At 30.7% G+C, this 18,345-nt stretch overlaps 1 protein-coding gene across 2 annotated transcripts; it reads left to right on the top strand.

Moving 5' to 3' along the window:
* Window positions 1-888: 888 nt before the first annotated feature.
* Window positions 889-14,515, top strand: LOC108908287 (L-lactate dehydrogenase). Of its 2 annotated transcripts, none has more exons than XM_018712289.1 (6): window positions 889-1,001; window positions 5,666-5,802; window positions 8,031-8,148; window positions 8,235-8,582; window positions 8,838-9,079; window positions 13,997-14,515. In XM_018712289.1, exons 2-6 carry the CDS (start codon window positions 5,680-5,682, stop codon window positions 14,159-14,161), a joined length of 996 nt encoding a protein of 331 aa, XP_018567805.1. In that variant the 5' UTR covers window positions 889-1,001; window positions 5,666-5,679; the 3' UTR covers window positions 14,162-14,515. The 2 variants fall into 2 exon arrangements, with proteins under 2 accessions (XP_018567805.1, XP_018567806.1); XM_018712290.1 differs by lacking the exon at window positions 13,997-14,515 and adding an exon at window positions 11,545-11,960.
* The last annotated feature ends 3,830 nt before the right edge of the window (window positions 14,516-18,345 follow it).

Here is an 18,345-nt window from a genome sequence, read left to right as displayed (position 1 = left end):
TGACATAATGATTAAAAACTGTGTTTCACTGAACGATTGTAGAACCATTTTAAGAATAAAATGTATCCCATTTTTTCTTATTCGTTTCCACAAGAAAAGTCAGTGTTTGCAACGTGGCCTGAGTAAAATATAGAACGTGAGAAAAAAAAGACAATTATTAAGGGCAGTGAGTTGCTTTACCAGCTGCCTAAGTCAATTGAAGGGCAACCAGATAACCTGTTGACTGATGAAATTAAAAAAAAAAGTACAATGCAATTTTCGAATTCTGCCCAGGGAAAAACTCAGTCAAGGCTGTCAAAACTGTAAGGACTGACAAAGCTGGTCTTGACTTAATTGTAGGTGCCTATTTAATTCAGTATCAATCGACGTTTCTGTTCCATTCAAAACAGAGTCTAAGGGTTTTTTTGTGGCAAGATTTTTTAAATGAAACTAAAAATAGATCGACCAGTACAGAGTATAATCATAGAAAAGGGGAAATTGAAGTATTTCTCATAAAATGAAAGTCGTCGCGTTAGTTTCACGTTACGGGTCAGCCGATACATGCGTACGAGCACGTAATGCCACCTCAACCGTCCAGTCAATTCGCAACGATTAGAAATAGTGCCGAGTTCGCTGGAAATGCAGTATTTGCAGATATGACTCATGTCACGTACCACGTCCTCGTATTACTTTCCGCCGGCGGCATTCTCGCCGATTTTCAACAAAATACGATTTTTGGCAGAGATACAGTCGTGGCAAGATATCAGCGTGCAATAAACGTTCCGAAATAACCGATAAAGCTATGCAAGTATACGAATTAATGGTGAAATGTTGCATTACAACGCGTACCGCGTGGAATTCCCATTTCCCCAAGCCAGGGAAGTGCCATGGGTCTACCCAAGCATGCGCGGGTAGACCTCGTTGTAAAATTTATATGGAGAAAAGGTCACCTTCACGCAGTCACAGTGGAAGCTTCGAGCTTTAAGACATAGTGTTTGTTATCTCTTCAGAGGTCTTGACCGGTAAGTGTGCTTTGACTTTAATTACACATCTTATCAAGTGAGCTGTGAAATTTTATTAATTGGCAGGACTCGCGGGTTATTGTCAACAACGTAAAATAATCTGTTTTTCTCATGTTTTTACTGTACACCGACAGTCCGCACCAATTAACAAGTTACGCTTTCGTGGTTTACAGGATTAACCACTTTTTTAACTATTTGTATTATAGTTACAACGTATTACCAAAATATACTGATTATTTTTATATGTATTCACCGAAAAATCCCGTGTGAATTTATTATTTAGGTATTTTGATATCTGTCCGAAAATTTATAGAAAACTAAATAAATTTCGTCTATCTTTCCATTATCTATGCATTCCTCAGTATATCTTGATATGAGAATGACGCGGTTGATGGATCTGTAACCAACAGCAACGGACATACAGGAAAGGACAGCAAAATAATATTAATATGTTAGAAAAGGACAGTAAGTTTGTTTAAAGGCTGGAAAAGTTTGTCTACAATGTCTACTGTATGTACCATTCTTCCCCTTAGAATCACGTCCTATTTATATAACGCTCCCTCAACATTGTCACAGATTCATCAGCAGTTAATCCCTGAAAATATACCTACTCGTAGTAACACTTTTCTACCACATGTAATACGTTTATGTATTTGTACGAAATAAGTTAGAGATGTCGAAAATCGAGATTTAGATGTACTGAAAAATGTTTCATGGTGACCTCCATTCGACCTTTCATGGCTGCATCTGATTTGGAACTCCACAGCTTGTATATATTTAAAACCGAGCTTACGCGTACTGAATTATTAAATATTCATGTTGACTTGAGTAAAACACAATTCAGGATAATTTTCTGAATGGTAAAATAACATTTACGAGAACCAAAATGGGCGGGAAAATGCGGTAGCTCCCTAAAATGGCAAACATAAACAAAAATCTACTTATGTTATCGAAAATGGTAAGTGCATATCGATAAATAAAATGATTTTATCTGACAGATAGTTTAGTTAATTAAGTAGGTATTATTGCATCTGTATCCGCTAGACGATGAATTTATCTGCGAATATTGTTTTTTTATTGAAATTAATGTCTCCGTATAGAAAAAACCTCAACACATTAAAAACAGTATGTGGGCGAATTGCTAGGTTTCGAGGATCAAGCATTTTAAAAATCAGTAAGTCTTAATATACTTATTCTTTATCATTCAAGTAATCAAAACCACTAATAAGTATTTATCGAAGAGAGAATATCTTTGTACTTAAATTATTAGTTAAAAAGATATACCGGGACCAAATTTATTAAGCGAGCTGGAAAAATGAATATATTTTTAGAAATTAACGAGGATAATAAATTTCACGAAAAAATTTGTCACGTATTTTTAGCTTTGACCTGCCCGTGTCCTTTCACTAAATTGGAACTCATTATAATCTCACATTTTCATCACATCTGCATAAGGACCACCCTTAATTTTTAAGTTAATTGCATAATTTTCATTGTATTCTTAAGGTATAAACATACGCGTGTATGTACCATTATCTAGCACAATGACAATTAAAGTAATAAATAATTCACTTGAATTATCTTCATATCGCAATGTTTAACCAGGGCTTATTGTTCTCCTTTAGAAAAACGCGTTTAAAATTTGAGCGAATAGCGTTTTTACCTAGATAAAAGTATTTAAGCTAAGTAAAGTCCATATTTATTTAAATTCACGTGATGTTAGGTTTTCCTCCATAAACTACAATAATTTTGGTTCGTATAGGTATATCTACTCAAACTTGTTAAATATAAATACAGAATTGAGGCTGAATACAGGATATTTTTGAAAAATATCACAAATTCATCGAAAGAGGTTTGTCGAAGATAAATCAAACTTGGGTTGGCAACTTAACCTAATAAATTTAAAATTCACTTCACAATTTTAGCTTTGTTTAGTTACCTATTGTATTATAGGTAGGTATACATATTCATTTTGCTTGTTAAAAGCTGATAATTACATATTATAAAGCGAAATGCGTTAAAATAATAAAACATTAGCTATTTATTATCTTCAAACATTCTTCCGCAAATTGTATTAGTGAAAAAAATAGCTGTCAACGAATTATTTTCCTTCATTGACCTTGTACAGTACATTGTAACCAATAACCAAAATTAATTTCATGTGGTGTGATGTAATAAGCTTATGATATAATACGTCTGTGATTTTTTTTTTAGTTCGTCAAATAGAGGTTTGTTTGAAACATTCCCAAAAAGTGTAATACTATAAAACCTACAAATTTAAAATGCTTTTATTTGCTCTAAGAAACTTGCTGTAATAATATTGGAATTTGCTCTTCATTTCTTCCTAAAACCCGTTTTATATGTACCAATTTTTGACCTAATCTTCATCGGAGAAACCGGCCAAATTTTGATAGAACAGTTTTAGTTAAATTTAACTGGTTTTAATTTATTGATCAATTTTAATGCCTTTAATATGTATTTAATAGTACGAATTTTGATCTTTGTTTTTACTCTAAATATTTAAAAAATAGTTCTTAGCTACATGTTATTGCAGTCTGGCATAAGTTAATTATTATAATTGAATGTTATCCCAAATTTGACTAATTTATTTGTAACACATAGGTAAAAAGTTGCTACGAATATAGGGAATTGAAACAATTTTTTCAAACCTTTACTTTGTCAACTATTGGTAAATGTAAGATAGGTTAAAGAAATCAAGTACGCACATGGATTATAGGTTTTATAATTTAAATTAAATTACTTTCTTGACAGAAATAGATATTTTTTGTGACGTAAATGTCAATAATATATTTACGTGTCTAAAAATATAACACATGAATTGGTGATACGTACTGATAAATATTTATTACAGTAAGTCTAGACCAATATACAGTAATTTCCTGTATCACTGAATCTCAAGCTGTTGCTTAAATAAAAATAAACGTTTGATAAAATGTAAAATATTTTCATTGACGATTTAAAATTGATACTCGTATAATCATTTACCAGATATTTAGAATTTTATTGTTTTTTCAAACAAACAAGTCCTATCTTTGTGTTGTACTTTAGCTGGATATTATTATCATTCAAATAGATATTCTACTTTAGTTTTTACAAAAAAAAAACAGTAATAAATAGAACCTCAATGTATTCTGATATATTGGAAATATGTTCTAGACACGAAGTTTTAAAATAATAATTACAAAATTTTTATTATCAATATTATCAGAGATACATTTCCTATTTTTAGATTATCTAAAGTTACAGCAAATAATGATAGGTACTTTTCTACGTATTCGTATAGGTTTTATTTAGTATATAAAATATCATTCATGTACATTTTTATTAAATCTCCTTCAAAAATGTCATAAACTTAATCTGAAATTACTCATATTTATTCAATTAGTCAATAGGGAGGGCTTAATGTTTACTAGAAAATAATTTAAAGATACGTCATACGGATAACGATTTACACAATGGAATTGAGGATATCAAATATCAAAGACAACCCTTGCAACTGGTGCAATATAGTTTTAGCAAACTAATGACTCTGTGCTCTTGAATATCGTTGGAAAATCGGGTATTATCTGCATTAAAAATGTGGGGCAGTTGTGCCCGATGCAACTTTGTGCATGGCAACGAATCTAGCGTATTTGATGTCATTGTTGCACATCTGTTTTATTGACTAGAAAATGTTTTTCTAGATTAAGAGAAATCTATGTTCTGTTCAGTGCATTAAATACTAATTTCTCATTTCATTTTTAATTTTTTTTAATTTTGTGTTTGAATACAAGGGAAGGCAATTAATATTTGTGCAACTACCAATCATTTATTTATTATTTGGAAGTTATTACGTATTTTACATATTTATTTTTATAAATTCCATAATTTAAGAGAAATATTAGTGAATATAGATAAAAAGTATTTCCGTTGTATTTGGTCATTATTCTCACTAGTGTGTGATGTGATTTACCGACAGGATACGATAGCGTTTCGAAATGTAGATAATAAGCAACCACTAAGGCACCATAATTTACGGATAAATTACATTACCAAAGATTAAAGCTGGCTCGTATTGTCTCAAGGCTCCGTCACGTTGACCTTAAATAATCGTGTCATTCAAGCGCATATGGAACAAGTTCATTGGTTCGTAAATGGCTTCGATTCGTATCCATGACGATTGCATCATGGGTTGGAAGGAAGAGACTTACACAAGACGACTATTGCACAATGCAGATGAAGAGAACATAAGTTGTGTTTCTCATAATTCTCTTTGGCCTACAGAAACTGCTGTAGAAATAGTAGCAGTTATGTATAATGAAAAAACAAATAGCATGGATATATTTTATTCTTCGTAACAAACTTGGAGGGACTATTGGAATTTCTTTATTAGTCATAGGATTTCTTAGCTTCGCGTATTGGTGCAGCTTCGCTTCAGGCCTTGAGCTGATTATCTCGATGTCTTGCTATTGATTGCAATATTTCTCCAGTTTTATCCATTCTTGTAGATCGTTTCCATTATTAATCTATTCTTTTTAGTGACAGCCCGTTCAAGTGGTTTGACCATCTAAATCTTTATTTTTTAATCATGTTACTAGATTAAGTTATTACTGACATTTGTCACAGCCACGTCAAATTCTAAAGCGGCCTTTTTTATTTTCCAGTTTCAACATACAAGATGAGTACCAAAGACCACCTCCTTACCGTTTTGTCAGAACCAGCTTCACAAGCTGGACATAAAGTAACTATTGTGGGAATTGGACAGGTGGGAATGGCATGCGCTTTCAGTATATTGTCCCAGGTGAGTACAAGTTCTACTGAATTTAAAATTTGCCGCCCAGAGAGTAATATGAACTAGGTACAATTAAAAATTCTTTTCATACTGATGTTTTGCCAAAAATTGTTTCTGAAACCCATATTTTTCTTTAAAGTGTAGTTCTGTTTAGTGGTAAAATATTTTGATATTTTATGCAGCTTTTTGATGATACAAGTAGATGTTTATTGGAGTTCAAAATTAAATTTTAAAATGTCTAAAGGGAAATGCAGTGTCTAAAAGTGTCAATTAAGAAATATCGACGATAAAAACAATGTTTCGGTTTATAAACCTATAGGTTGGTATATTTTTCAGAGTATTCACTTTTACTTTCTGTTTGGATGGCTACCAATTTTAATCAATTGGCATGGTACAGTTAGCTTAATGTCAATGACCTACAGTATACTATGTTGTCGCACCTATAAATAATTGAGTAAAAAAAGTTTGATATTTCATTTTGTGCGCACGAGTGTGTTTTATTAACGAAACAATTTATATTTTTATCCACTAACAGCAGCAGCATATCATCATACTGAAAATAGTAAACCCGTGTCGTAATATTTTCCGGGTACATAAAAAAATAAGTGTACTCTCTATATTTAATATTTTTATGGAAAAATAATGAACAGATATTACCTCGCTAAAGATTTACCTACATTTTCTTGGTGCTACACATTTTATTTAATATCACAGAAACGAAAATAAATTTGATGGATATTTTTAAACGCCAAGATCATCTCCAGACACTGTCAAGGGCGACACGTGGCCTCAACTTTAAAATGTAATTCGAACTATGGCCAAACGCAGAGACAGAGTTGAGAATATATCTTACAAATCAGGCTACCTATGCCTATATTTCAAAATATGCCGTTTCATTGAATATTTTGAAGTTTTCTTCACAAGTACTGATGACGGCTATCTGGGACTGCCATATATTAACATTATACAGGGCAGATCTGCAAATAATGCCATTTTTCTCAAGAATGGTTTTCTGTGGTCGATTTTCTCAAGAGACAATTTTTCTTTTAATTAAAGTGACGTCTTCAATGTTACTGCCCGTTTAAAAAAAATATGACCACTGTAAAAGTTTTGACCGCTAAAAGGGGAGGTATCTGGAGAAAATGATCACTCAATATTTGACTAAAGATTGAAGAAATAATACGCCACAATGGCCCAAATAAATATGCCAAATTTTATCACGATCGGTAAAAGAGTTATAAAGTTATTAATTAAATTAGTTTTATTTTTGACAACTTTGAAGGCCTGTAACTCAAAAACCAAAATTTTTTTATTTAACTCTTTCCTAGATCGTATTTATTTATCGTCCTGAATATGCAGTCAAACGTTGCCGGTGAAATTTTCGGACACCCTGTATATTAACTATACAGAGGGTGATTCAGAACTTACCCAAAAAATCTGAATGTATATGGGACTCTTACAAATACAATTTTGTAAAGAAAAAATCAAAAAGGGCAGTTCGAAAATGATTAAAAAATACACTTCTGCACATCACTGGGAACTGGTCCACTGTAAAACCTGACCTCAAACAATGCAACCAGCATGCGGTATGGCGGCAAATTGTGATAAAAACGGACAAAAACTTGAAAGAATTTCGCAAGGAAAGAATTTTTATATCATCAAATTCAGCTGCTGTTGCCGCTATTGTTATTAATAATTAATACAATTAATTTGTGGTAATAAATAATAATTTGGCATACCTGATGTTGCAACAACTGATCCAAATTTTGTCCACCGACATATAAACACATTCGGACCCGTCTTACCCAGTTTCCACGAACTATCACAAATGTTGTCTTATTTCACCATAATACAAATGTTGTCTTCACTATAAATTCAAACGATATCCATAAACTCCGGGTTGCTATACACGCAAGTCGTTTTTGACAGTAACTACTAAAAAACTATTGTAAACTCTGTCGCAACGACGATTGTAAAATCGGATTTCAGTACTCGGAGTCGCTGAGGCCACGTGGTTCTCCACGCTTATGCAAATGACGCTAGAGACTCCAGCGATGTAATGGTTGAAAGTACAACTTCAATAATTTTTCCTCGGAAACTATAAGGATTTTACAACTTTTTTTTTTCGATATTGACTCCATTTTTCATGCCGCATCTACTCCCAAATTTTTTTGGATAAGTTGTGAATCACTCTGCATATTATTAACTCTTATAAATGTTATATTATTAATTTTTAGGGAATATCTTCTGATGTAGTTCTTGTAGACGTAGTAGCAGACAAGTTGCAGGGTGAATTGATGGATCTCCAACATGGATCCTTATTCTTAAAAAATCCTCGAATTAATGCCAGTACAGGTAAACAGATGTTTTATTTGAATACGTACATAGCATATTCTTCCTATAACTTTCATTCTTTGTACACAGTTTTATATTCGTTTCAGATTACTCGGTAACTGCCGGTTCAAAACTATGTATAGTAACCGCTGGTGCTCGTCAACGCGAAGGTGAATCTCGACTGGACCTTGTTCAACGTAACACGGACATCTTCAAATTCGTCATCCCGAATTTGATCAAGTACTCTCCAGACACAATTTTGTTAATTGTGGCGAATCCTGTGGATATCCTGACGTATGTGGCATGGAAACTCAGCGGGTTGCCAGTCAACAGAGTGCTTGGATCTGGCACGAATTTGGACACATCCAGATTTAGATTTTTGCTCTCTCAGAAGTTGGGTGTTGCGCCTAGTAGCGTGCACGGATGGATTATCGGAGAACATGGTGACAGTAGTGGTAAGTTGACGTAAATTTTGTTTTTCCATCCTTACAAATACTGATACTGATCAGAAGACATCGGAAACTTCGGGATTATTCACCTGCACGCCGCTAGATACGTATCGAATAAATTGATCGATGCGAAGCTTCAGATCAGTGTTATTGTACAATATTATATTCGTTAAAGTCCATCAATATGTCATTCTTTATGTATGCATATTCTAACATTAAGTGAACCGAAAATAAAATTTAAGTTGTATATTTTTGTTTTAGTTCCAGTTTGGTCTGGAGTAAATATAGCCGGAGTCAACCTCCGTGACCTTAATCCTGCCCTGGGAACCGATTCTGATCCAGAAAACTGGAAAAAGATCCATCATGATGTCGTTAATGCTGCCTACGACATCATCAAACTGAAGGGTTATACTTCTTGGGCCATTGGCCTTAGTGTTGCATCCTTAACTCATACAATACTGCACAATTCAAACAATGTACACGCTGTATCAACTTATGTCAAGGTAAAGAATCAAGTTTCCTATTTTTTTAATTAAGAGATTTCAGTTTCTGTCATCACAGTAATCAAATGCAATTTACAGAACAAATATTTGTAATAAATTGTTAAATTGCCTATTTGATTATGAAAATGACAAAAGCCGAGGTTTTTCAAGCTTTTCTGTTGGTTTGTCTTAGATGCCTATAATTTTTTTGCTTGGTTGAGCTTATTAGGATTGTCTTGCTTTAGTAGTTTTCAAAAGCTTCACACAATCATTCATCTATACACACATACACTTCCATTTAATTTTCTAAATAAAGTATCATTAATCATTACTCAGAAATATAAATATTAGTAATCTTACCAAGTAGTGACTTGGTGGCATATTAAAATGTGCATACTTCCGAGTTTATTCCCGCTTTTTAGCACTTCATTTGAAGGTGAAAGAAAACGTTAGTTTACCGGAATGCAATAAATAGGACAAGTTTCTAGTTTCTCCAGACATAATTTGGACAAAAGGAAATTGTTGGTATTAGTACTTTATTTCAGTTAACAATTTTATAACACATACGTAATTTCAATGCATTCAATAAACTTAAAATATGCTTATTGCATGTTTGATCGCATTTCATTAACAGCACCTACAAAATATTGTCACTTAAGTTACCACCCTTAATTGTTATAATTAGAAAAGCGCATCGACGTAGTTCTGCCAAAGGATAAAGTAGAATTTTAGAATACAGAATAACCACATGAGTTATTATACTATAGGGCTCTCATGGATTAGAATACGAAGTATTTTTGTCGATGCCGGCAGTTTTGGGATCAAATGGTATAACGGGTATTGTCAAACAAGTGCTGTCTCCTTCAGAACGATGTGGTTTGAAATTCTCTGCTGCACTTATGAACGACGTTCAAAAAGACATTCAGTTTTGAAACACAAGAGTAATATTTTCAAACTATAGGCTGTGATAATATGTAATGTTTTATTAAAAGAATGACGAAACTGGAAAATTTATCGTTTTAATGAGTTCATTTTAGAATTAAGTTTCCTGCATTTTGCAGGATATAGGTATTTCGCATTGAAGACTTGTTAACTTTCAACAATCTTGGCTGTTACATATCACTGGTTAAATCTATGTGATCGTAATTCATTTTGACTACTAATTTTGTTGTCATCCGTCTTCCTTCTTCAAATACTTGACATTTTAGATAACCTGGTTGTCTATCTAAGAAGCACCAACCATACCTCTATTAGCATTACAATATACCAACAACATTGTAGAGGTGATTCTCTGTTCAGGAATAAGAAATAAAGTTCATATGAAAGTAGACAAATGCGCCCAAATATTTTAGAAAAAAATGTATTTTTGTCGTTTGTCCAAGAAATTGGCCATTTTTACGATGATCACATTTCAACAATCAACTGCATAATTCATTACAGGAAAATTTAAGTAGTAAGCTGTAATGTCAGCAGAAAATTTGACTATGGACCACCCTGAATATTTTCTTTGAAAGGTTACATCGTTTAATAATTTAGGTATGCCAAGTATGTATTTTTTCATTAATAATATTATTAATATTGATACCACCAAAAAGTTAATGGATAACATTGTCTTTTTTGAGAGGGATAGAAGAAATCAGACGCGCTAACGACTAGGGAGGTCGTGATTCCAAAAAAGAACCATCCTATAGATTATTTATCATATTTTAAACATTTTAAAACAAACTAAGGAGCCATACTTACACAAATATTTGTTTCTATAATACTTTGCATTTTTATTATTCTGATTTCAAATTTGTTTGATTTATCACGACAAAAAAATTGAGTGTGCAAAATTTAAATAATTTAAAAAACGTATATAAAAAAATAAGAAATCATGAATTTTTTCTTAATTTTGGCCAAAAGTTTCACCTGCAGAATTTTGTCGGTGGAATAATCAGTATCAGTTTCCTATTTCTTCTATTGCGAGTGTAATTATTTTTCGTATTGGATACTGACTATGATTTTGATAGACTCCATATTGTTCCTCAGGTCTTCTCACGAAATTGTTAGGTTATTTCATTATTTAGAAAAATATTTTAAAAACTTCTGTCATGCGAATTGCAAATTTTAGATTTAACCGTCCTCTCAAAGCAAAACATGTGGCAAATAATTTAAACGTATAGAAAATCTTTAATGATTATATCATTTTAATAAAGGCAGTAGTCATTTCGCCAGATGGTTCATTCTTAAATTTTCGTCAGCTTAATTATTTTTCCTATAAAGTAATATATAATGTTAGGTGCACTAATCAATTTATTACAAATACTTAGTTATTAGTAAACAATAAATAAAATACCTACCGACAATATGTAAGTATTAATGACGTTACCTAATTTTCAAACGAAAATATATGTGTAATGTAATAATGTTCACTTGATGTCAACCAAGTTAAAAAATTATCTAAGTGAGTGTTAAGAATGCAGGATTTCTATTTTAATCTTTAGGGTTTCCACGGAATCGATTCGGAGGTATTCTTATCACTACCAGCTGTTCTGGGAGCCAACGGAGTAACCGAAGTTGTTCAGCAGAAACTGACGGAACAAGAGAAGAAAGCCTTACAAAAATCGGCGTCGCTTATTAATGAAGTACAAACCGGACTGAAGTTTTAATAAATTTGTAGCTCTTTTTAAAATGCCGCTGAATTAGCAGGAATTTTTTAATTTATATTAGTTTTAATAAGCTGAAGACTGTCTGCACTAAAAATTCACTTAATGCATATCAATGATCAAAACCTTATCTCAATGTGTGCTAATGTATTAATGTAAATTCTTAATACTTTGAGATTTTATGAATTTGGTGTATTTTCTCGACTGGTTGGTCAGTATTATTAGACTTGACGTGCATTTTCCTAAATATTTAATCATTAAGGTATGAAAACTGTATTTTTATAAATCATTTCCTAAGCATTTATATTGATTTTTTTTAAATATTTATTCTTTGTCTTTTGTGTTTTTTTATACTTTATTCTACGTCTCGATATAAGCCTTTAAAATACAAATAATAAATATTATTTCTGTCAAAATTGTTTTTTTTATTTCCTGTGAGGTAAGTATACATACAGTTTACATTTGGGTGTGCCAGTTTTTTGTGCAGTTGGGTTTTCAATGATGTTTTGTGTTAATTGTGTATAATTTATGTGTACCAAACACTATTTTTATATACATAGATACCATTAAATACTGACGATATTCTTAAAATAACAAAATAAATAGAACACTGAAATATTTGAAAAAAATATATAGATAATTTGATTGACTCAAAATTTACTAGGGTTAAACAAAATCTGAGACAAGAATATTTACTACAATTCTTAAATTATCTGGAGGAAAAAGTTTTATAAATATTCAAGCTTCTGTATTTGTACCGCCTAAATTTATAGTATCGTAAAAAAACATGACACAAAAACAGAAAAAATAGAACTCAATGCAATTTTATGTGGATTATTGCATAAATTCAGAATATAAAAAGATATGAATATTTTTCCTTAGGTCCTATCTTCTGCTTCAGCAATGACGATTTATTTCAATCAAATTATTATTCTTCTTTGGTATCTTTGTCAAAACATCCTGTACAGTGTGTACAGTTGTATTATTTTCGTAATCACGTTTGTAAACAAATTTAAAAGGCAATTAATTTAGAGTAAAGCCGAAAGTGATATTTTGTACATTGATCTGGTAAGTTTTTAAAGAAGCCTGAGATTTGATGACCTACGATTACCTACATTATTTGGGATTTATATCTATTTTTTTTGCTTTTGAAAATAATATACGAGTAGGTATTTTACAAATTTTAAATATTATACATTTTATTACAGATATAATAGTTATATTAGTACTAAGTTGTCATCCTACATGTAAATAGCTGTGAGTAAATACCACAGATTTTTTTATCAAGCCTGAATTAAGTACAAGTAACTACTGCGATTGAAATATGTAAATGAAGCAGCAAACAAAATGGTATTTAACAAAGCCAATTGTAAATAAACTGTTAAGACGTCTTTTTCTTTAATACTCTTGAGATAAGACATATTTTTTCCTTTAATTAGTTTGCTAATTATATTTATGTAAATATTATATAAAATGATCAGTTTTTTCATCATTTAATTAAAAAATTTGAGTTGATAATTTTAGATAAAAAATGCCTCACTGTATGTCCAATATTAAAAGAATGTAATTATTTTAATATCTATAAAAGGATGTGGTATTGATGACGGTGTTTCCTTCATTTCTTGTTACCGATTGTCTTTGTTAATGAAATTTTTGAAGTTTATTTACCTTTCTCTCCTATTTTCCCATTTTATGATCTAAAAAGTTAATATTTAGTTAAATAACATCTTGCCTGAAGCAAAATATTTTTCAAGAAAACTTTTGAAATAAAATATTTAAGAAATTACATACAACCAATAGGTATAAATATTATTCATATAAAGCCATATGGCGAGCTGAGGATCAATTCTGACATTTTTGGGGAGTTTTTTATCTTCTCCTAGAAAACTAACTACTGGAATCTATAAAAAATTAAATAAAAATTTCGTTACAAACTTAAAAAAATACTAAGAAAAGGTTATTTTCTTAAGCGAGTTTAAAATATGTATGGAGATAAGGCTTTTGCTCAATTTTTTTCGAAAATAGAACACGTGTTTGTCTATCTCCTAGAAACGTGAGAAACACCCCATAAGCGAAATTAACCCATCCATACAGCGTTTGACGTACAAAGATAATTCATACTTTTTTAAAATACATCCATAAAACTTTTTCATACACATCACACACAAATCATTGCAAACATTCATAACTTTGCTGCAGGTGTCTGAACTAAAACAATTTTTATTATCATCCCTATCTACTTAGTTTGTAATGGCATATTGTTATCTTACCACCATCACTTTTTGTTTAGGGTATTCATGGAATTGAAGACGAAGTTTTCCTCTCTGTACCGGCCGCTCTGGGTGAATGTGGTGTTACTAAAATAGTTATACAACCATTGAATGAGAAAGAACATGATGCTTTAGTGAAGTCTGCAAAAATTATGGTGGAGACTCAAAAAGGCCTTAGTCTTTAAAAAATTTTAACAGCATTACTATATTAAAAAAAACGATTTTGGCTTTACAAGATTTTGAAGCCTCCATACTGCATTTGTTATAGAAATGTCAATAGCTGTCTAGAGTTTTTTTTGTCGTTATATTAATTGGTAAAGTTTCAAAGTAAATTAAAGAATGACTCAGGTAAACGGTAATAACGGTATTGTAGCAACCATATGTATTTTTTAGTATTATGAAATGAAAATTTACTGTGTTTTTGAGCTGTGTAGTCTAGTATTATGTTAAATTAACGCTTATTTTTATATTTTTATTAATTGGATAGTGGAAAAATTGTTTTTATGTATTTTTCTTAATATAAGTATAATTAAATATAAGCAAGTGAATAAAAGATTAAAACAAAACTAAAATGACTAATAGTTACTTTGTTGTCTTCTGTCTAGTGCTAATGAGTGTAAACAAAGCCATTTTCATATAGCATTTTCCTGATCAAGGTTTTGATTAAGATTTTATAAAACAAAATAGAACTGTTATAGATTTAGATGAATCAATGGCCAACTTGAAAAATATGTTTTTGCTATTTATGCAAATTTTAGGAAATTTGAACCAACCAGAATGGTAAAACATCGTTTTCTAATATTAAACTCAAAAAGTTAAAAAATAAGGACGGCAGTAAAGTAACAAAAAATTTAAAAATATAGAAACAAAAAAACCAAAACAATTATTTTGAGTATATTAAATTTACTTAAAACTAATAAAGCACATTTGTCATTATTGATATAGTATAAAATTGTTCAAATAATTATTTGAAATAAAACTCGTGAAAATTTTAAATTAATTGGAACATATAGGTTAGGGTGGTCTAAAAAAAGATATTTTTTCCGTGTCTCTTGTGAAAATATATTAGTTTATCATGTTTTAAGAGCCCCCTCAATAAATCAGCCCAAAAAATTTTTTTAAAGGTCGTTCAAGATTTTTTAAAATTACCAAAATCGTCAAAAATTGATTTTTTTTTAATTTTTTCAAACCGATATTTTAATTTCTAAAGGTCACTCATAATTATTTCATTTTTCAAAGTAGTGTACCTATGTTTTCGAGCCATCTCTAAAAAATAAATATCAACGAACTAATAATTTTTTTTACTGAATTTGATGAACAAAAGATTAGAAATAAATCACGACACAAATTTAAAAAAAATAAAAAATTATAAATATTTGATACTCACAGTGTGGTAGTAAATTTTGCCTCGAGAAATTTTTTAAGTCTCGTGATTTATTTCTATTCTTCTGTTCATCAAATTCAATAAAAAAAATTATTAGTTCGTTGATATTTATTTTTGGAGGTCGCTCGATAACATTTTAGGTATACTACTTTTAAAGTTAAAACAATTATGAGTGACCTTTAGAAATTAAAATATCGAATTGAAATTTTCAGAATCGAAATTTTTTTCAACCTAGAAAGACAAAATAAAGAGAAAAAAAATTTTAAAAAAAATATAATTTTTGACAATTTTGAAAATTTTTAAAAATCTTGAGCGACCTCTAAAAAATTTTTTTTTTTGAGTTGATTTTTTGAGGGGTCTCTTAAAACATGATAAACTAATATATTTTCGCAAGAGACACGAAAAAATAATCGTTTTTTTGGGCCACCCTAATGTAGGGAATAGGTACTTATTTTTTCTTCAACTGTCACAAAACTATAACATTTTTTTACTGTCAGAAGTCGCTAAGGTTGACGTTTTCTTTGCTGTGAAAAAAATGGTAACTTAACAACAAAAGTATTCACTTTTAATCCTAGGAGCTATAGTTATTCAATATTTACAATAATTTTTGTTTATCCACATATTAAATACATTGTTTGAACAAGTATTAAAATTAAATAAACCGCTGAAACTGCCACTACCCTCACTCTTGGAGCAATTCTCAAAGCAGTCCAACACGTTTTCATTAATTTTACATACTTTCAGTATTCTTTTTTCAATATTTTCTTTATCCAAAAGTGAGTATTCAATGTAGCCTTCCTACCACAGTACTCGATCTCCATCCTCCGTGTCTTTTCAGACAAGAGAGGTCACCACCGTCGTCAACTAAAAGGGTAGCAGACATTCGTTGTAATGCGTGTCGACTACACTCTTTCCAGTTGTTCAGCTTCAAAAATGTTGCCACATCTTGCGAGATGGCACTGATTTTATGAATACCGGCCACCAAGCGATGACAATTTCCACTAACATATCCGAGAAATAATAGACGTTCTACCAATCCATAAAACGTTGGTAGACACATTCATAAATTTCTCGAGATTTCTTTGGGAGAAGATTCAAAGAAACCTCTTTCGCACACTCCAGTGTCTCCTCAGGTACATCTAAATCTTCACTAGAATCTATTTTTACAGAACTTTTAGCAAATTGAACCACAAACAATCACAAATGAACTCAATTAGCAAAATGGAGACTAATGTTTGACAAAGTATCCATGACTACATCGATTTGTCCTACTTACCTATTTTTGTTTTATTATCCAAATTTGGTTTGAATAATTTCAAAGCACAATTAATAATTAAATGGGAGATTTCGGTTGGAGAAAAAATACCATGTTTTTTCGAATTGTGTTTTCTTTTTTGTCTCGCAATTTTGCTCGCCACAAATCCTAATATAACAATATACTATTTATACTTAGATATTGGTTTGTTGTTGTTTCTTATTGTTGCAAGCCTACTTTACAGTACTTAGTAATGCAAAGTACCTAGCAACCATAATATTTCTGTTTAATTATTTATTGACGTCAATCAATTATTATCCCAGTCATACGTAATGTCTCTGGATTTTAACTGACTACAATTACGAACTCAAATTCAGAAATAAGTGTTTCATCAAATTTCAACGTTTATAACTGATACACAGGGCGTTTATGTTATTAGTGCATAAAAAATATTCAAAATATCAAATTCAGCAGAAATTCAGCAAACATTGTGTTTCTTTCTTACAAAAGAAAAGCTTTTATATTCCGACTACCGAAAGATAACTGTACAGTACATTATAATTTGGCACTTATCGGTTTAAGAGCAGGACTTTTTTATTTTCTTAAACGATAGAAGACAAATTACAAAGAAGACAGGCCATTAGGTATGAATGTTATTGTTATCGGCAAAACTGTATATGTAACGGCCATATACGTGCACTTAAGGTTAACAACCATAACATTCTAGTTAGAGCCAATATTGAATTTTTAGAAGCATCGTGTTTGTACGTTGTGAGGTCAAGGATCTGCAGTTCTATATATTATTATGTAGTTTGTTTCAAAAGTTTCGTACCCCAAAAATTTCTATTCTCATTTAAATATGTGCCTAGATAAAAAGTACGGTTAGATTTAATTCGCTGTATACATATATGTATAAGCTATTAATACCCTGTTAACTTAATGCATTGTAATAATACTTTTGATGGTTGCTTGATAATATAATACGTCCTTTCTTCGATCTATAGACAGTATATGATAAAAGAATGACGCAACAAATGTAAGTAGGTACATTAAAATGCTTATATTTGAAAAGTTATTTCAATGTCCATAATATAATAATAATGTGCAATGTATTGGATAAACATGGTATTCCTATGTACTATGTTCAGAAAATAACCGAATTATATTCGTAATTCATCCTAGCAGCATTACCATTGTATCAAATTGTTTCCAAGTACAGGAAATAGAAAATAATGTCGATCTTTTTTGTTGTTTGGCTAACTTTATATAGTCATATCTGTCATATATATTTTGTTACCTTTTTATCTTGTTCTTTACATTTGTGTCATTTGTAAGTTTGTACTATTTTTTTTTATTTTTTTTTCCTATTTAAAAAAATTAAAAATATTTTTTGAAGTTTAACACACTTAAAATTGACCAAAGAATAGGAGGTTTAATTTTTGGTCACCTTTTATGAATCACCCTGTATATCGAGATATACAGTATAGATTTAACTAGAAATTTTATAAAAATTAAAAAACCGCAATAACAATCACATAAGAGGCAAAAATAAAATTGAAATATTTGTACGTTACAATCTACATAGGCATTGTCGAAACCAAGAGAGTTGCACGAACAAAATTTGGACTGAACATAGCTAATATAATGCGAAACATGGCTTTAATGTTAAAAATGCTGTCACCGCCGTTCTTGGTGGTGAAAATTGGAAATATTTGAATTTACTCAATTTT

The sequence above is a fragment of the Anoplophora glabripennis genome, unplaced genomic scaffold, assembly GCF_000390285.2.
Source record: "Anoplophora glabripennis isolate ALB-LARVAE unplaced genomic scaffold, Agla_2.0 scaffold18, whole genome shotgun sequence".
Classification (NCBI taxonomy): Eukaryota; Metazoa; Arthropoda; class Insecta; order Coleoptera; family Cerambycidae; genus Anoplophora; species Anoplophora glabripennis.
This window is presented reverse-complemented; position numbering and strand designations above follow the sequence as displayed.